This window comes from Vicugna pacos, chromosome 8 (assembly GCF_048564905.1).
Source record: "Vicugna pacos chromosome 8, VicPac4, whole genome shotgun sequence".
Taxonomy (NCBI): domain Eukaryota; kingdom Metazoa; phylum Chordata; class Mammalia; order Artiodactyla; family Camelidae; genus Vicugna; species Vicugna pacos.
This window is the reverse complement of record NC_132994.1, coordinates 65992614-66013933: the sequence shown is the minus strand read 5'-3', so window position 1 is coordinate 66013933 and position 21320 is coordinate 65992614. Positions and strand designations below refer to the sequence as shown.

General features: G+C 36.4%; 1 protein-coding gene across 3 annotated transcripts in view; it reads right to left on the bottom strand.

Annotated features, from left to right (window-relative positions):
- Nucleotides 1–21320, bottom strand: part of ESR1 (estrogen receptor 1) — a 378297-nt gene that overhangs the window by 126060 nt on the left and 230917 nt on the right. For all 3 annotated transcript variants that reach the window (XM_072966053.1, XM_072966054.1, XM_072966055.1), the window contains one exon: nt 5544–5879. In XM_072966053.1, the coding sequence (XP_072822154.1) occupies nt 5544–5879 (336 nt within the window). The remainder of the gene's footprint in view (nt 1–5543; nt 5880–21320) is intronic.

Below are 21320 nucleotides of genomic sequence, written 5' to 3'. Positions count from 1 at the left end.
TAAATTAAATATTAACAGCCCTGAAGAGAGAAATAGACAGCAATACTAAATAGTAGGTGACTTCAATACCATACTTTCAATAATGGATAGTTCACTCACACAGAAAATCAATAAGGAAAACATTGGACTTAAACTATGTATTAGACCAGATTGAATTAACAGACTTTCCATCCAATAGCAGCAGAAAGCACATTTTTCTCAAGCACACATGGAACATTCTCCATGTTAGACCATAAAATAAGACAATACATTTAAGAAGACTGAAATCACATAAAGCATCTTTTCCAACTACAATGATATGAAACTAGATATCAAGTACACGAAAACTGTTAAATTCACAAATATTTGAAAATTAAACAAAATGCTACTGAACAATAAATGGGTCAAAGAAAAATCAAAAGAGAAACAAACAAAAGAACCTTGACACAAATGAAAATTGGAAAACCTACCAAAACTTACAGAATGCAGCAAAGCAGTTCTAAGACAGACGTTTACAGCTACATTAAGAAAAAAGGAAAGAGCTCATTAAATTGAGAAAAAAAGAGCTTAAAATAACCTAATTTTATACCTCAAGGAAATAGAAAAGAACAAACTAAGCTAAAAGTTAGTAGAAGGAAGGGAATAACAAAGATTAGAATGGAAATAAATGAAATCAAGATTAAAAAGACAACAGAAAAGATCATTGAAACTAAGAGCTGTTTTTTGGAAAAGATACATGAAGTAGACAAACCTTAGCTAGACTTATCAAGAGGAAAAAAAGAGCTAAAATAAATAAAATCAGAAATGAAAGAGGAGACATTATAACAGATACCACACAAATACAAAGTATCATAAGATACTACTATGAATTAGTATCTGCCAACAAATTGGACAACCAAGAAGAGACTGATAAATTCCTATAAATATATAAGCTACCAAGACTGAATCATGAAAACAGAAAATCCAAACAGACAATTACTAGTAAGGAGATCACACCAGTAATCAAAAACAACCCAATAAAGACAAGCCTAGGATCAAATTGCTTCCCTGGTAAATTCTACCAAACGCTTAAAGAGGAATTTCAACCTGCTACAAACGAAGAAAAAAAAAAAAAAAGAAAAAGAAAAAGAAGAAGAAGAAGAAGAAGAGGAACACTTCCAAAATTATTTTATAAAGTCATCATTATCCTGATACCAAAACCAGACAAGGACACTACAAGAAAAGAAAATTACAGGCCAATATTCCTGATTACCATAGATGCAAAAATCTTCAACAAAACGTTAGTAAACCCACTTCAACAATACACTAAAAGAATCACACACCATGATCAAGTGGGATTTATTCCAGGGATGAAAGAATGGTTCAACATTTGCAAACCAATCAATGTAATATACAACATTAACAAAATGAAGGATAAAAAATCATATGAGAGTCTCAATAGATACAGAAAAAGTATTTGCAAAATTCAACATCCATTCATGATAAAAACTCTCAACAAAATGGAAACACCTCAACATAATAAGAGCCATATATAAAAAGCCCACAGCTAACACCATTCCAAACAGTGAGAGATTGAAAGCTTTTCCTCTACAATCAGAAACAACACAAGAGTACCCAGTCTCACCATTCTTAATCAACACAGTATTGGAAGTCCTAACCATAGTAATTAGTCAAGGAAAAGAAATAAAAGACATCCAAATTGAAAAGCAATAAGTAAAACTGTCTCTATTTGCAGATGACATGACATCATATATAGAAAATCCTAAAGATTCCAGCAGAAAAACCATTAGCGCTAATAAATTCAGTAAGGTTGTAGGATACAAAAGCAATATACAAAAATCAGTTGCATTTCTATACACTAACAACAAACTATCAGAAAGAAAAATGAGTGAAATGATCCTGTTGACAACTACATCAAAAAGAAAAATACTTAGGGATATAGTTAACCAAGGAGGTGAAAGATCTGAACACTAAAAATCGTAAGATATTGATGAAAGGAATTGAAGAAGACACAAAGAAATTGAAAGATATTCCATGCTCATGGACTGGAAGAATCAGTATTGTTAAAATGTCCATACTACCGAAAGCAGTCTACAGGTTCAATGCAATTCCCATCAAAATTTCAATGGCATTTTCTCCAGAAATAGAAAAAATTATTCCCAAATTTTATAGAACCACAAAAGATCCCAAATAGCCAGAGCAATCATGACAAAGGAAAACAAAGCAGTAGGCATCAGTATCACATGGCCTGATTTCAAACTATATTACAAAGCTATAGTTATCAAAATGGTATAGTATTGGCATAAAAACAGATACGTGGATCAAGGGAACAGAATACACAGCCCAGAAATAAACCCATGCATATTCAGTCAACTAATATCTGACAAGACAACTAAGAATACTTAATGAGAAGAAGATAAGTGTCTTTAAAAAATAATGCTGGGAAAGCAATATTCACATGCAAAAGAATGAAACTGGACCCCTACCTATATCACTCAAAAAAATCAATTCAAATATATCAGATAACAGGGTATCTGTACTCCTATGTTCATTGCAGCATTATTTAAATTGCTGGGATAGCCAAGATATGGAGACAAAGTTTATTTGAATATGGAAACATATCCACACCTTGGATATAGAAATAATAGATGAATAGATAAGAAAGATCTGATAAATCTGTATCGACATAGATATATATTATGACATACTATTCAGCTGTGAGAAAGAAGGAAATCCTGCCATTGGTAACAACATGGATGAACCCTCAGGGTATTATGCTAAGTGAAATAAGCCAGTCAGGGAAAGATAAATATTTCATGGTATCACTTATCTGTGGAATTTTAAAAAAAACAAAAGCCAAATGCATAGAAGGAGAGTAGAAAAGTGGTTGCCAGGGTTTAGCGAATGGGACAAACAGAGAGAGGCTGGTAAGAGTATAAACTTTCAGGTATAAAATGAAAAGGTTCTGAGGGTCTAATACAAAACATGGTGACTATAATCCATAACACTGTATTGTATACCTGAATAGCTGATTTGCTAAGAAATTAGAACTTAAGTGCTCTTACCAAAAAAAAAAAAAAAAAAAGTAAATAAGTGAGGTGATGGATGTTTAATCAACTAGATGTAGGGAGTCCTTTTACAAGGTCTTAAGGATATCAACTCACCATAGTGTGTATTTTAAATATAATTTTGTGTCAATTATACTCCATTAATGCAGACATTTTTAAAAATGAAGTCACTTCACAACTTTTGTTCTACTGATAGCCATCGGAGGCTAGCCAAACCTTCCGTGCAGGTGTTTGTAACATACAGTTAATTCTAGGTACTTCTACAGCTGGCTTTCTTACTGCCCTTCTTACTAATGAGGTTTTCTATTCCGTCTATGTTAAATTACTATTATTATTAACCTCAAACTATGACCGTATAAATGTAATATTGTCTGTGTTAGATTTCCATGTGAGCTATTTTTTTAAATGACAGATGGTATTCAGATATATAAAAGCTTTTCAAAATGTAACCTTGTCAGATTCTCTGAAAAGCTTGACAATCATCTTCAAAGATGATTCCAGAAGACTTCTTTCTTCCTTCACTTCTCATCTATTTCAAATCAATGACTTTTTAAATTCTGTTTGGCCAGACAAGTAGGCTTTTGCTTTACAATAGTTATATTCCAATGGCATATATATAATTTTGTTTTTGCCTTTATAATTCTTTCCTTAAAACCATCAAATATTGAGACACAGTTTGGTTCAAGGATTTTGGAATCATTCCGGTCTTTTAAACTAACATAATCAAGTTATAGAGTGGTTTTGCTACACGTCTCATTATCATAAATTTGTTTAGTTCTGGGTTTAACAGCAGGATGAGTAAGCATGGACATATTTTCCTTCCCTTGATTTCTGTCTCCGTTTTATTCCTAAATTCAGAAGATTATTGCTATGAATTCTTCATCCATTGGTAGTGTATTGGAACTTAATTCTCATTGTTTCAAATGCCCTTAAAATTTTTATGATTATAAAAATGTCATGATGGAAATCTACTAAGTATGAAAAATATATACTTGAGTTGAAATTGTTCTAGAAATTACCAAAACTTCATTAGGGAAAATATACGCTTATAGGGCAATAAAACTTCACAGCAACAAAGAGTTGGCTCTCAGCGATATAACCAGTCATTATTGGTGTTTTCCCCTCTTCTCCCAAAGAGATTATCTATTTTTTTTAAAAAGGCAATAACAAATATAGAGATAAAACCTATAACCACACTACATTTAAATTCCAATATTTACTTATCATGGATCTGCTTCACATGAGAATGCTCAGGCAGAGAAGTGCTCAATAAAACTTTTAATTCCAAAGATGGCTGGGAGTTTTTATTTGCCAGTTGGACTGATCCTAAAAGTCTAAATACGCCTATTCATCCCCATGTTTCCAGGTAACCCTAACCTCTGCCACCAGAATAGATGCCCTCTGTCAAGGCTGGATCACAACACCACTGGCCCTGGTTCAAACGACCACATGTCTATATGTTAATATATGCAAACACATGGAAAAGTATCTGAGGCCAGATAAATGTTCACTTGGTCTATAACAGATCAGTGAGCTCTAAAATACAAGTACAAAACTCCCCATGTATTTAGTTTAGTAAAAAACATCCCATGCTGCATAGGTAATAATTTCAGCTATTTCAAAGGAAGCAAACAAGACAATGGCTGCCTAAATCCATTACTCATTTGATCTATAAGCCCAGAAAAAAAAAAAAATTTAACTTCCTCTTGCCTTGGATCACCTACGTTAGCTCCTGAATGGATATGATGGGGCATGAAGGAGGTCATTTTCTAGTCTCATTTCCATAATAACTAGAGTTCTTCTCCCTGAACAACAAGAGCAAAGTCAAGTTTTACAGGAACACCAGTTCTGAGAGTATCAACCAAAGGACCAGTATCGCTTCAGCACCGTTATCTTTCTACAAGCTCCTCTCAGGGGTGAGAACCTAATTTATTCTTCTACTGTATTACCTTCTTCCTAAAATATTAAGAATAGACAGTTGAATGAATAACTGGCATTCAGTAAAAAAAATTATTATCTCCTTAGTCCATAAATATCTTAAAAGAAAATATTTTAAGGTAAAATTGCTTATTAATAATGTAGGTGTTTTGAACAGAAGTCCTCAGTATTAAAAATTTATAGGATTTAGTTTAACCACTCTGGAAATAAAAATACATAGATCACAGATCATTTATATGTTAGCAATTTCTGACACTGTGAACATATAATATTAAATGCATTTATTAGGTAGTATCCACCCCAGATATTTTGGTGACTAAGACAGGTTAAAAATAATATTAAAGACTTAAATCTTCTCAATTTTGATTTTAAAACATTATTTCCTAATTTCCAGGAGAATTATATTGTATGGAGACAGGAGATGAACAAATTCTGATGTAACCTTGAAATCCATGAGGTAACAAGCTATCGTTTCCCACTATTTCTCCCAGGATGTCGCAACCAGTTCATGAATAGTTAATGACGCTTAAAAAGAGAAGCTGAGCTTAGTGTTCTTACCTGGCACCCTCTTCGCCCAGTTGATCATGTGCACCAGCTCCCTGTCTGCGAGGTTGGTCAGCAAGCCCATCATTGAAGCCTCATTGAAGGGTCTGGTGGGATCGTATTCGGAATAGATTACAGGGGGCTCAGCCTCCAGCAAGGCACTGATCATCTGGTCGGCGGTCAGGGACAAGACCGGGCTGTTCTTCTTAGTGTGTTTAATCAAGAGAGGGCTTGGCCAGAGGTTGGCAGCTCTCATGTCTCCGGAGAGCACCGTTTCACTCCTGCCCTCCCCGTCATCTCTCTGGCGCTTGTGCTTCAACATTCTCCCTCCTCTCCGGTCTTTCCTTATCCCTGAGAACACGGGGAAAGAAAAGAAACCCAGCTTACTCTCTCACTCCTATGAACTTTCATATGAAAACCATCCTCAATGCGAACAGCCCTTCATTTCATTTAAGAAAACAGTTTGGGGGCACAGTTGTGTTGGTAAGTGTTTGACAACCAGCTGTCCAAGAGAAAAATAAAAAGGCTTTGATTTGTTGCATTCACCGATTTCCATGGTGTAACTACTCCTACCGTGGCAGATTTCAAGCTACTTGTCTGACATCAAGCAGCTTACAAAACTCCTGAAAAGTTAACAATAGGCTTTTGTGAACCAGGACAAGCTGGTTCTAACAAATCATTGGGGTATGTGTGTGAGTGTGTGTGTGTGTGTGTGTGTGTTAACAGTTGCTATAAAAAGGACAACATTATACTGACTAGTTATTCTTGAAATATGGCTTAGCATCAAAGATTGCTTCTGCTGTAAATATTCTTTTAATAGAAAATTAAAAAGTCACTTTAAAAAAGCATTTAATAAATGTCCTTATCATCCAAGTAGACCTCTTAATGGAAGACGCAGACGAGGAATGATTTACCCAAAACACCTCTGACAGCCTCTGGACCCCACTGGCGTTCAGGTAGCCTTTCATTGTTACCAGGCTGCACCGCACCACCTGAGGAATTGACCAAGACCCTCAAGTTGTTTACCTGGTTCTAAGATTTTCACAAATGTACTTCTATTTTCCTAACATAAAAGTTTTAAAATACTTGAAAATAACTTCATGCAAAGATTTATCCAGCCGTGGTCCTCACTAACTAAGTGATAGGGAGGAAGGAGACCCCCAACCTCTTTTGCAGATTCTCTGAGGTTTGGCTCAGTATCTTCACCTGGAAAAGTCTAGGCTGTGGTGCTGAAGTGTATCAGCAGAAACAAATCGTCTGAAAGGACAAAAATTAACACGAGCTTCCATATTTCCAAAAACTCTAATCTCTGCAAAATGTGTCAGACAGCAAGAGTTCTCAGATTTCCGTAAAAGAAATAACCATTTTGGCAAAAAGTTAACACACTTATTTTAAATATTAAAGACATGAGACATAAACACTATGACATATCACCCATTCTCTTACTCCAAAACAAATGAATAACTAATGTCAGAATTTTGTTCTAATTTGTCAAGGAATTTGAACAAAAGTTAATGCCTAACTTTTATTCTTGCAGGTGTAGGTTATATATGTTAGATGATACTAAAAATATAAGGAAGCCACAGACCTTTCCTGTTTGTTCAGTATTAAAATAAGCATTTCCCAGAACTCTTAGAATAAGCATTAATTGTAAAGATTATTATGTCTAATATGCACTAAGCACTCACCATGCGGTTTAAGCACTTCATATACACTTTACGAAAATGTAAGTATTTTACAAAAAATGTAGTCCTTACAAAAATCTTGTAAGGTAAATACTGGAAAACTGCTGCTTTAGAAAGGTTAATGAACTTGTCCAAGGCCATTCTTTATTACTGTGATTTAAGATGCTGGCTCTGAAATGAAGATTTGTTTTTTCAGTTAACAGAGTTTTAAAATATTATCCATTATCAACCAAGCTGACAAATTTAAAGGCACTTAGAGGGAAGATATGTCGGATGAGAAGAGTCATATCTGACCAGCTGTTGTCCTCAGGCAGGCATTTCAGCTCTTTCATTGCAGGATGTGCTAGTGAGATTATCGTATCTGAATGAGGGCAGATGACAGCCACACTCTACTCTCAGCTCATCAGAGCACACCTGGAGCAGCGCACTTACTGCTGGATGCTGCACATACAAACAAAACAAGTCTACTCAGATTAGAGCAACGAGGTTGGCGAGGAGATGTGAAATCAGGTCACATGGAGAACCACTGAGGAACTAAGAGGGGTTTGCCTGGAGAAAGGAAGACTTAGAGGAAACATGAGTGTCACCTTCACATGGGCTGTACTGTACAAGATGGCCTCATGATCAGAATGTCTGTGTCCCCTCCAAAATTCCTATGTTGAAATCTGATCCCCAATGTGATGGTACTTGGAGGTGGGGCATTTGGGAGGTCATTAGGTCTTCAGGGTAGAGCTTTGAGGAATGAGATCAGTGTCCTGGTGAGAAGAGGTCAGAGAGCCAGCTTGCTCTCTCTACTCTGTGAGGATATGAGAAGACAGCTGTCTACAAGCCAGGAAGCAGACAACAGATTTGCCAGCAACTCTGGACATCCCAACCTCCAGAACTGTGAGAAAGAAATGTTTGCTGTTTAAGCCATGAAGTCTCTGGTATTTCTGTTATGACATCCCAAACTGACTAAGAGAGATGGGTTCAACTTGCTCTTTATGAGTCCAAATGGTAAAACAGAAGAAATATGTGGAGACTGTGAGTAGTCAGAGCTCATGATAAGGAAAGAGTTTGTCGTACACAAAGCTGACAACAAACTAGAATCTGCTGCCACAGGAAAGGATATGTTCCTGGAGGTGTTCAAGGATAGGCTAGATGAAGACTTTATAGGGATGTTACAGAAGGGATTCAGTTATCCAGTAAGCATTTGCATGAGGTGACCTTCAATATACCCTCCATCCTGAGATTGCATGACTCTGTGATCTTCCATTCATTAAGACCAGTAGCTTTGGAATGAAAAACAAGAAAAGAAGATCAAAAGCAAAGAGTTCCTTTAGGTTCACATTTCTTAGGAAATTCTGAGGTCAGAATTTTGAGAGGATGATTCTGATTGGTATTTACCTACTTTGGTGGGAAGTAGGGTCAAAAAAAAAAAACACATTGTTCTCCAATCTTAGTCAGTGTATTATTCAATTACTTTGTCCCCCTACTTTGCAATTTTAGAAGGAGATTGAGAATGTGAGCAGATTTCATTGAAAAGCTACAGCACTCCAATAAAATCTTTTAATATCAGATCTACGTGGGAGGATAAAAGCAAGTGACTTGAATAAAGAAGAGATGGTTATAGGTGATACTGTTTTTCCCCAAGATGCAATCAAGTTACCTGAGAAATCCTGTTGCAACTACACACAAGCTTTTTACTTTTTTAAAAATGAAGGTTATGCCTTCTAGTATAACTGTAATTTATCTTCATTTTAAAAGATTTCAAAGATAAAGATAAGTAGACAGAAGATTAATGAAGCAAACATAATATTACCACCCACTTTAAAAGGCCCCAGCAGCCCTTCTACAGACAATCTGATTTCCAGAAGAACTGTAAACTCATTTCAGGTTCTAAAAGTGGCAGTTATCAAAAATTGTTTATCAAAGTATTTGTTCATTTCATAAAGATTTGTTCAATACTTACCATGTATATTCACAGATGATGTAGCGGTAAACAAAGACAGATCATGTCACCCTCCATCAAGTTTTCAGCTTGGAGGGAAAAAGCTATTAATCAAAAGTTATTCTGTATTCGTTGAATGAATGAATGAACTGTGCAAAACACGATGGAAGGGAGGAAAGGGTGCAAAGAGGAGGAGACAAAGAAGGCTTCTCTAAGAGATAAAGTTACATTTGAGCCAATACATGAAAATTGCTTTCCTGGAGGAATTAAGAAGTAGACTACACAGGAGGTTCAGGTATAGTACCACTTAAAGCAGTGAGCTGAACCATCACACCTCTTTGAGTCTCAGTTATTCTGTTCACGTTGATTAACACAAGACAAAAATGGCCACAGGTTTGGAATATAGAACACTAAAACACGGCTGGAGAGACCAAGGAGAGAGCGGGATATTTTTAAAATCATCAAATAGTCAAACAGGGTAAGGAATATTCCACTAGCAGTAACAACTACTTTCTCAAATTTACTCCCAAATTACTGCATTCTTTCAAATCCCAAAGTCTCTATAAAATGTACAAGCAGAACAAAAAGAGAAAGCAGTACATATTGTACGGCCAAGGGCATGAGATAGGATCCCAGGGCACAGCTCCATGAGGAAAGCAACCAATTCCACTTGTCAATAGTAACTGTCATATTATCAGTAACATACCAGCATCATTACCAGGGACAACACTGCATAAATATTTCATAGTAGTTCAAAAAAAAATAATCCAAGTGGAATTGAGAGAAACAGGTGAAAAATGGCCCAACTTCTACTTCTATTTTAACTTAGGTTAAATGAGAACTGCAGATCAGAACCAGTGATTACAGGCTGAATCACTGTGGGAGATGCAGACAGTTCCTAATTGTACTCAGTCATGGCGTCTAGGAGTGGCATGCACAACTGAAAGCCAGAGATAAGATTAAAAACTCATTCTGTGCTCCCTCCCAAGACTTTTTTCCGAAATTACTTGTAGAGCAGCAACATAGATTGATACGTACTTTACTTCTCTTCATATAAATTATTTTAACGATTTTGGTATGTTAACAAAAGATCAGACTATCAGTTCACGAAACAGAGGGGAAACAAAACAAAGAGCCATTTAGATCATGCAAATATAAACTGGCAGCCTCTTGACAGTCAAGATACGCGTATCGGTAACAAACAGCACCTTGGCTTATAATGCTAAATAAACAAGACATGTTGTCATTCAGAACTCAAAATGTCATTTTCCAGAATGATTGAGCAAAATACTCAGCAGCTCAATACACATGTCGTGTAACGAATACACGAACATACAAACATTGGCTCTCACGTTGTGTCACTCATTAGACAAGTTTGTCCAAGTAAATTTCTTTACACTCCTGTTTAAAAATGTTAAGCTTTACAGTAATCCAAGGGTTACCCACTGGTTTCATATGAGGGCTTGAGAAACAAACTAGCTCTCTTCTAGCAAGCTCACCATACATGTGAAATGCCACCAGTATGAATTTTACCCCCGTGGGTTCAGCCTTCTCTAATATGCATGTCACACTGTTGTCAGGGTTTAGAGGCTGAGTATGGAATCTCCACTTAGTAGCACTCAGTGTGAATTTGAATGATTCTAATTCACTAGGAAGTGTTAACTTAAGGGAATTTATTAAACTAATAAACATAGACCACTGGAATGAAAATGAAGGGGAGAGAGATGGTGCCCAGGGCACTCTCGAGGTAAAGGCAGGCCCTAAGGAATTCGTCCATGGCTGCCCGGGATTGAGGAGGAATTCAGCAAGGCCCTGCAGGGGCTGAGTCCTGGCAAGGAGAAAGGGGCTGAAGACATCAACTGCTTAAAGTATTATGTCCTGGCCCTAAGATAAAAAGATCTGCCCTAACGTGTCCAACTAGGAGTTTTGAAAGATTACCTCTAATATTTTAGATTTTACTTAATCATTCTTTTTTTTTTTTCCACTCTGTAAACTCTTTGGCTTGGCCATTGTATTTCAGGAAAAATGACTATACTATCTGAATATTCATTAATTAATAGAATCCACTGGATTATTTGCTTCTAATGCATTCTGTATTTAAAATTTCTTTTTCTGAAATGAACTTTTTCCTTCTTAGTACCCTTTGCCTCTACAAAAAGCTACTATAACTTCAGTAAAGTTATCTTCCCAGTTTCCTAAGACTATGTATTATTAAATATTTCAAACATTTGCATAATCACCTTTCTCTTGTTTCTCAATAATTCCACATTATTCATGAGGTATTAAAAAGCCAGACAGAGAAATACACTAAAAGCTTTTTAATTCAACATGTTGAAGAAAACAGAAGTGCTGATTAGTTGAGAATTAAATAAAGAACTAATGAAACTTGCACCAGAAAAACTTCCCCGCATCAATTCTAATGGTCTTTGTTCAAATACTAGAAACGAATCCTATAAGGTGAGAAGCTGTTACAGTCCCCACTTAACAGAGGAAAGAAGTTTAGAATAACTGTCATGCCCAAGATTACACCAAGGGAAGTACAGAGATTTCAACCTAGGTACACTAGGTAATTATAAATAATCATTAATACCGTCGTGTGTCGTCAACGATACACTGACAGGCTGTGAATGATCCAGTTCATTTAAAGCTGCCTGACGCTCTTCCTCTCCCTCCTTTCACATCCAGCAAATCACCCCAACCTGAATTTCCTCACATCTCTCTTCCTTTACAACCTTTCACTCTGTCTCCGCTGCCACCTTTCCAGTTCACGCCCCTACCCCTCTTTGCCTAGATGGATGCAGCAGCTACTAATTTGTCTCCTTGCCTACCTCCAATCTCCCTTCCAATCCAATGAACTGGTGATTGGTCAGTCTCCATCACACACCTGCTTTATCCTGTTACTGTCTGTCTAGACCTTTCAAAGACTTGGGGTTACAGCAGGAGCTGTCTCACTGTGCTCTGAAGACTCTTGGCAACTCTAAGCAGGCATGAGAGGAGGTGTGACTGGGGCTTCTGGTTGCCCCATTCCCCCATTTGTCTAAAGCAGCTGTGTGTATGTGTGTGTGCGTTGTATTGGGATGAGGCAAATAACTTATTTTTAAAAAGGCTTAACGGTTGTATTTTACATTTAAAAAGCCACTAACCTACTGAATAAAATCAAACATTACACTGACTCAAGAATTTCCACAAATTATCCCAAAGTACTTTCAAATCTATCTTTATAAATCCTCTCCATAAATGTTAATTTTTAATAAAACAAGGTTGGCCTGTGCCACTTTTTAGGATACTTTGCAACATCACGACCTTATGCTCTTTCTGTCCTTCTTATATTGGCCTCTAACGCCCAAGTCAAATCTTGGTTTATCCACAGTCACTCCTTGACCCCACCCCAACTTTGTTGGCAACACTGTTAACAACTGATGTTTAAGCAGGCAGAGAATCAACATGGATAGAACTGACCTCAACTATATCATTAATCAACTTGATCTAACTGATAGTTACAGAAAACTCTACCAAATAACAGATGAACACACGTTATTTTCAAGCTCCAATGGAACATTCACCAATACAGACCATATTCTGGGCCATAAAAAGACCCTCAACAAATTTTAAAAATAGAAATGACACAAAGCATGCTTTCAGACCAAAATGGAAATAAACTAGAAATCAGTAACAGAAAGCTACCTTGAAAATTCCCAAATATTTCGAGATTAAACACCACACTTTTAGAGAATATATAAGTCAAATAAGAAATCTCAATAGAAATTTTAAACTATTTTGAACTAAGTAAAAATGGAAATAAAAGTTATCAAAATTTGTGGGATGTAGGAAAAGCAGCGCTTAGAGGGAAACTTATAGCATTAAAATGCATTTATTAGATGAAAAATAAAATATATTTATTATTTATATTTATATATATTTTATCTAATATGTTTATTAGATAAAAAGAAAAATATATCAATAACCTAAGCTTCTGCCTTAGGAAACTAGAGAAAGACAATCAAGTTAAGTCTACAGAGAAGAAAAGCAGAAGAGAAAAAATAAAAATCAGAGCAAAATTTAATAAAATTAAAACCGGGAACACAATTTTAAAAAATCAATAAAACCAAAACTGGTTCTTTAAAAAGATAAAAAAAAATTGATAAACTTCTAGCTAGGATAATTAATAAAAAACAAAGACATAAATTACCAATACCATAATGAAAGAGTATTCACCATCATTGGTCCCACGGACATTAAAAACATAAATAAAGAAATACCATGAACAACTCTATGCCCACAAACCTGATAATTTAGACACAAGGAACCAATTCCTTGAAAGATACAACCTACCAAAACTTACGCAAGGAGAAACATTGTATCCCTATAGCTATAAAAAATTTGAATCAATAATCAATAATCTTCCTAAAAGACATCAACAAGCCCAGGTGGTTTCACAAGTTATTTCTAATAATTAATTAAGAAAAAAACCATGATAATCCTCTTTGATCTCCTCCAGAAAACAACAGCAGAGGAAACTTCTAACTCATTCTCTGAGTCCAGCACTACCTAATACCAAAACCAGATACAGGTGTTACAAGATAGGAAACTACAGACCAATACCTCTCTTGAGCATTGGCACAAAATCCTCAACAAAACGTCACCAAGTTAAATCCAACAATGTATACAAGGAATAACACACCATGGCCAAATGGGGTTTATTCCAGACATGTAAGGCAAGTTCAATATTTGAAAGTACATCGATGCAATCCACCACATCAATGAGAAAACAGGAAAAGTCACATGATTACATCAATTGACTTATGAAAAGCACTGACAAAACTGAATACCTTTTTATGCTAAAGAAGAAATAACCAAGTTGTCTTCTGTAGGTGAATAGGTAAGCAAAACAGTGATACATTCATACAATTGAACACTATCCAGCAATAAAAAGATGTAAGCTATTGAACTATAGAAACATACGAATAAAACATAAATGCTAATGTTCCTAAGTGAAAGTAGCCAGATTGAAAAAATTACATACTATATGATTCCAGTTATATGGCATTCTAGAAGATAAAACTATAGAGAAACTAAACAGATCAGAGGTTGCCGGTGGTTCAAGGCAGCAGGGAGAGGGTGAATGGGTGAAGCACAGGAGATTTTAAAGTGGGAGAAACTCGTCCATGTTTCACTAATAGAAACTCTTCTATTTTACAGTAACTGTATTGCTGTAATGATGACTATGACATAGTTTAAAACTATAAAACTTTACCAAGAATAAACCTAATTTATGCAATTTAAAAAATCATTTAGGATGTCAGAGGAGTCCACAACGCACTGCAGAATGCTACAAAATAATCCAAATGTATGGCACCAAACCTCACTGAAGGAGGTGAAGAAAGAAGACGCTCACTTAAATAATTTGGAAGTAAGTGGAGTCCCTAAGACTAAAGGCAAAAGGAATTATACGTAAACACTATACTTTAGTTGATAAAGTTGTAAAAATTGTGAAATCACTACCTAGGTATATTGCCATTAAATCATTAAGTAATTGAATGGCAGATGGTGGGAGCCAGGTTTCACACTGTTGGAGTAAGAAGTGACAGGTAAGTAGGAGGAGATTAGAAGGATCCATGCTGTAATGATAATGTAATGAGACATCAGTATGTATTTATGTTTAACATAGATACAGATGGTTACATATAAAATATTTATAAATATGTGTAAAACATGGGCTAGTATAAACATATCTCCTTGCACTGCCAACTTAGAGGTCCTAGAGGTAACAGCACCCCAGAAACACCAAGTACGTCTACTGTACAGATCTTGGTTTCCAATAAGAAAACCGTAACTCCATGGGAAAATAGCTGATTCTAGAACTGGCGCAGAGAATATACAAAATGAATCTGAACCCTCTCAGAGTGACAGAACTAAAAGGAAGCAAGTTCTCAAAAAAAAAAAAAAAAAAGCTGTCCCAGAATAGTAAGTGTAAGTCAAAAGGATACAGGAGCTAACTGAAACAGCTCCCAAGGCCAAAGCTAGAACGAGATCAGTAACACAATAAATAAAAGAGTGTTGGGTTAGGCCCCAAAACATACGTGCTCATGGGTCTATATTGATATAAATAAATGACTGAACAAATTAGTAGAGAATAGACAATTCCAAATAATTCATGTAAATCTCCACCCTTAAGGCATAACCCCCGACTCCTTAAGTACGAGCTACACTTAGTGACTTCCTTCCAAAGAGGACTGTATGGAAAAAAAGAAGAAAAGAATAACTCTACAGTCCAGAAACCTGGCAAATACGGCCACAAGTCAGGCGATCAAGGTTAACATCAACAGCGGTAAGTCATATTGATGGTGTGCACCCTTGATACGACGCGATGACAGTGGTACTTACCTCCGTGGTCTCCCTCCCAAGAACACGTTACCCTCAGTCTAACCATGAGGAAAATCATCAGACAAATCCAAATTGAGAGACATTCTACAAAATATCCGACGAGGAATCCTCAAAACTGGCAAGGTCATCAAAAACAAAGTCTCAGAAACTGTCACAACCAAAGGGAACATGACCACTACATATAACATATCACGATGGGATCCCAGAATAGAAAAAAAAAGTGTTAGGTAGTAACTTAGGAAATTTGAATAAATTACGGACTTCAGTTAATGATAAAATATCAATATTTGTTCATTAATTGTGATGAAGGTACCATATAGTAATATAAGATGTAAGCAATAGAGGAGAGTGGGCATGGGATGCACAAGAACTCTGTACTATCTGCAATAATTCTTTAATTCTAAAACTGATCTAAAACCAAAAGTTTATTTCTAAGAGTCAATGAGATAGAGACAGAAACACTGAGCAAGAAGTGCTTTTATGTAATGTGGAAATTAATTTTATGCTGCCCTTTCATTGTTTGGAATAACTAGTCACTGTCATTCAGGCTGCTCTATTGAAGGAGGATCACTGAATCATTCCTACTCAAGAACTTGAGTCAAAATATAATTCTATACCAAAGCAATACTGAGGAAAAAGAACAAAGCTGGAGGAATAACACTCCCAGACTGCAGACAATACTTCAGAACTACAGTAATCAAAACAGCATGGTATTGGCATAAAAACAGACATATGGATCAATGGAACAGAATAAAGAGCCCAGAATTAAACCCACACACTTATGGTCAATTAATCTTTGACAAAGGAGGCAGGAACATATAATGGAGAAAAGACAGTCTCTTTAACAAGTGGTGTTGGGAAAACTGGATGGCCACATGTAAATCAATGAAATAGAACATTCCCTTACACCATACACAAAAATAAACTCAAAATGGCTTAAAGACTTAAACATAAGACAAGATACCATGAAGAAAATATAGAATATATAGAATATATATAGATAATATAGAAAATATAGAAAGAGAATATATTCCTAGAAGAGCATATAAGCAAAACATTCTCTGATATAAATCTCCTAGGGAAGCCTACCAAGGCAACAGAGATAAAAGCAAAAATAAAAAAAATGGGACCTAATTAAACTTATATGTTTTTGTATATCGAAGGAAACCATATATAAAATGAAAGGACAACCTACAGAGTGGGAGAAAACATTTGCAAATGATGCAACTGACAAAAGCTTACTCTCCAGAATATACCAACAGCTCATACAACTCAGTAACAAAAAAACACAAACAACCCAATCCAAAAATGGGCAGAAGACCTACATAAGCAATTCTCCAATGAAGATATACAAATGGTCACTAGGCACATGAAAAAAAATGTTCAACATGCTAATTACTAGAGAAATGCAAATTAAAACTACAATGAGGTATCACCTCACACAAGTCAGAATGGCTACCACTAAAATGTCCACAAACAACAAATTCTGGAGAGGGTGTGGAGAAAAGGGAACCCTCCTATACTGTTGGTGGGGATGTAGTTTGGTGCAGCCATTATGGAAAACACTATGGAGATTTCTTTAAAAATACTGAAAATAGACTTACCCTATGATCCAGCAATCCCACTCCTGGGCATATATCCAGAGGAAATGCTAACTCAAAAAGATACATGCACCCCAATGCTCATAGCAGCACTATACACAATAGCCAAGACATGGAAACAACCTAAATGTCCATCAACAGATGACTAGGCAAAGAAGTCGTGATTACATATATATATATATATATATATATACACACATATATATATATATATATATATATATATATATGCACACACACATACACACAATGGACTACTACTCAACTATAAAAAGGACTAAAATAATGCCATTTGCAGCAACATGGATGGACCTGGAGATCATCATACTAAGTGAAGTAAGTCAGGCAAAGAAGAACAAATAACATATGATATTACTTATATGTGGAATCTAAAAAAAAAAAAAGGAGACACAGATGAACTTATTTACAAAACACAGACAGATTCACAGACATAGAAAACAAACTTATGGTTACCAGGGAAAGAGGGTGGGGAGGGATAAACCAGGAGTTCAATATTTGCAGATACTGACTACTATATATAAAATAGATAACAAGGTCCTATTGTATAGCACAGGAAACTATATTCAATACCTTGTAATAACCTATAATGAAAAAGAATATATAGCAATATATATAACTGAATCACTATGCTGTACACTAGAAATTAACACATTTCAAACTGATTACAATTAAAAAACAAAAAACTGATTTATATATATATTATATATATATAAAAATATAAAATTCTATACTAACAATTGCATCGTGTATGGAGAAGACCATGACATTGGTCAATTAAGTCTATCAGAAACACCGCCCTATAAATTGAAACTACAGAGATTATATCTTTGCTGCTTAAAAGTTTTCACTCCATCTTCAGGATGCAGAATAAGCTTTGTGATTGGGCACATAAATTTAACCCGGCTGTAGCTTTTTATCTTTTCCTAAAATATATAGAGAGAATGAGACAGCTAGAGATAGAAATAGAGATAGAGACAGAAACAGAGATAGAGACAGATAAAAAGAAATGGAAATCGAGACAAAGTTGTAGATAGATAGAGTTACGTTCAGCATTTAACACAAGTTAGAATCATAAGCTTCTCCCATTAAAGCATAAAATGATCACAGCAAAGGAGCAAAGACTACTCAATCGCAAATCCCACGAAGGCAGAGACTACATCTGCTTTGTTCACCATTAGACGTAGTTCGCTGCTGGACTTGAGTAGGTATGTCAGTGGAATACATAAATGTGTCTCGGTAGGACCGAAAAGTAGATTGAATATATTAGTAACACAAGTCTGATATAGTGAAACATCTTGGCCACTGTCAGTTGTTGTACAGCGGTCTTTGAAATAGGTCTTTCTGGTAAAGCAATTCACTTTATATAGTCAATTTAAGTAACAAAAGTCTTATATAAATTACTAAATAAAAGAAGTGAGTTAGGATCAGTCTTTCTGCATTAGATCTCCTGATCAGCTATGTAACCTAAGCACCCTGTGATCTAATTTTATGGCTCGACCCTCTGTCCCCCGCCCCCTTATTGTTAAGTTTTGCTTTCATTATCTTACATAACTTGGGAATAAATCCATTAGTAGTGGGGAGAAGGTTGTGTCCATGATCCAAACAAGACTGGTTTCTTAGTTCATTTTTCTTTGAAAGTAGTTAATAACCAACTTTTCTACCACGTGTTACTATCACAACCACCAGTTAACCTCAGTTGTCCCAAGTGCTGGGTACCAACTAACGTAGTCTTTCTTTTCCAGTCCAGCAGGCTATCAACTTCTCAATAAATTGTAGTCTTCACAAGGAACAATAATACCCCATGATGTCATCTGCCAGCACCCAAATTCAAATAAAGCCAGCAAGTTCTCTTCACACGAGGGTCCTTTGGGGTGATGAACCGTTGTGAGTTAACTGTCCTTGATCAGTCTACTTGTGTACAGAGGAGCAATGTTTCCTCGGGGGCTGCCAGGGGCACATTCCCTGCCTTTCCTCCTAAACTAGAATTCCACTCCTACCTGCTCTAATCATTCCAGTTGCCTAAGAGTAACCAGAGCCCTCCATGGCAGCCAGTCATGTTATCCCAGCCCAGTCTGGGCTTTCATTCATCCCGGGTCCCAAAGCTGGGCTCCTATTTGCTGTGACAGTGAGAACTCAGCAGTGATGGAAGGCAGCAGCTGCAGCACTACGACTGAAGAAAACTTAATTAGCATGCTGTCAGCCCTGCCTGGTCATGCCTGTTCCATCCCGGAGCATATGCCCACAAGTTCACAACCACCCACATTTCTGCCCTGTTGTGCTGGAGTCGTCTGACTGAAAAGCACCTGACAAACACAAACTGCAGAAGTACCCAGTGGTTCTTCTCTGCAATTAGTATGTAGTTCTGTTTACAATCTGGAAAACAAAACTTGTACATGTTATTGTTTTTAAAACAAAATTCTTCTGCAAAGCAAGTACCTAGAGAGTGTGTCTCCCTCTTCACCAAATCCTATTGGAAAAATCATAATTTACTTGGATAATATTTGATCATTTATCAAATTTACTCTGCTAAAAGTTAACTTAAAAATGGATTCCATTGTCCCTGTTCTGACTTGTTGCTCTGTGTTTTAAAAATGTCCCTTCTGGAAGCTGAAGCAACCAAAGAGGTAGCCCTCATAGAAGCAAACACTGTTTTGGAATTTTTCCCAAGTCTATGCAGGGAGTGCCAAGAATGGGAAGTCAGTCACAGGTTACCACACCTTCAGCTGCACATCAAATCACGCTGTCTTATCCCAGCAACAAAACCAAGTGTCAAGGTCCAGATCAAGAGAGGAGTAAGTCACAACCACATGTATTCTCAAGGACATCCACTTTGACTCAAAAGTTTAATGTTCCCTCTTAAAACTACTGTGCATCTTAATAAAAATTCATCTAATAAAACCTTGTTTCTAGGGACAGCTGTGGCAGGCTGTTCTATAAGAATCTGATTTATTAATAACAAAATTTATGGGGCGAGGAGAAAAGCAATACGTATTTTTCTTGCCTGGCTTCATTTCTCTGTAATATCTTAGTGATGAGTCTCCTGCTGGCAGGCATTCTGTAGCCAAGAAGAATAAATAAGACACCAAGGTTTAGCCTGTGAAGTTCTCTCTTTTCTCCCTTTTCTTAGCAGCTCTGCTCCTCAGACCTGCAGTGTTCCTTCCCCAGCTTATAAAAGAAAGAGTCTGTCTCCCCGCCTCCCCACGGGTCTCTCCTTTGTCTCATGCTGCTCAGTGCAGCGTTGGATTCAAATAAAGTCCCTGCTGTCTTTAATTTGGTCATGAACGAGTCTTTCCAGCCTCACTTGAGTCACCAAACCCAATTACATTCTCTTGGACAAGAAGTGCCTGCCAGTGGGACAGTCATCCTACAACAATCCTACAATTGGATCACAAACTACTTCACCCTAGCTGGTGATTTAACAGATCCTCAAGTGGGTGCATGGCATGTTTCTTTAAGTTTAAAAGGGCTTATTCCCTTTTATAAACTCTCATTTGTGAGCTCCGTCACCTTAAATATACTAGAGATCCTTGACACGCTCTACAGTACCGAAGTCCTATGCTGGGAAAATCGGGTTTAATAAATGTCTGTTAGATGAGGAATTTATTACTTAATCTGGTAGCTAACAGAAGTCACTGGGGCTCCTTTCCTAAAATATTGATCTGAACAAGCACTAATACTGGAAGATGATGAAACTGAGAATTATGACAAGAGTCACAAGAATCACAAAATTCTGTCACCCGTACTAACAGAGCTCAGCAAAAGGAAGTATCTCATTCTTATCACTGATACAGCAGGAGCAATTCTTTCTCCCCATACTTATGCCAAAGGAGTCCCCTATTGCCCCAAGCCAGAAAATTTCTCCCTCTGAAACATGCTAAGATTTAAAAATTTCTTAACAATAAAGACTCTGCCAAGTTCTCTGTGTTTCCCACTAGACCTAGCTCTGTGCCTTGTAAATAAATTGATCATTTAGGTAATGATCAATGAATGTTTCATGTACTGAACTGAACCAGTACTATTCAAAGAAGACAGCATTCTACCGAGGGCAGAAGTGTCATCCCAGGGCCAGGCTCTCCTCTATAAAATCTCCATTTTCCTTGTCTTTGACTATATTTCAGTATTAGCACTCCTTATTCAATCCAAACAAGGTAACAGATTTATTATACTGTGA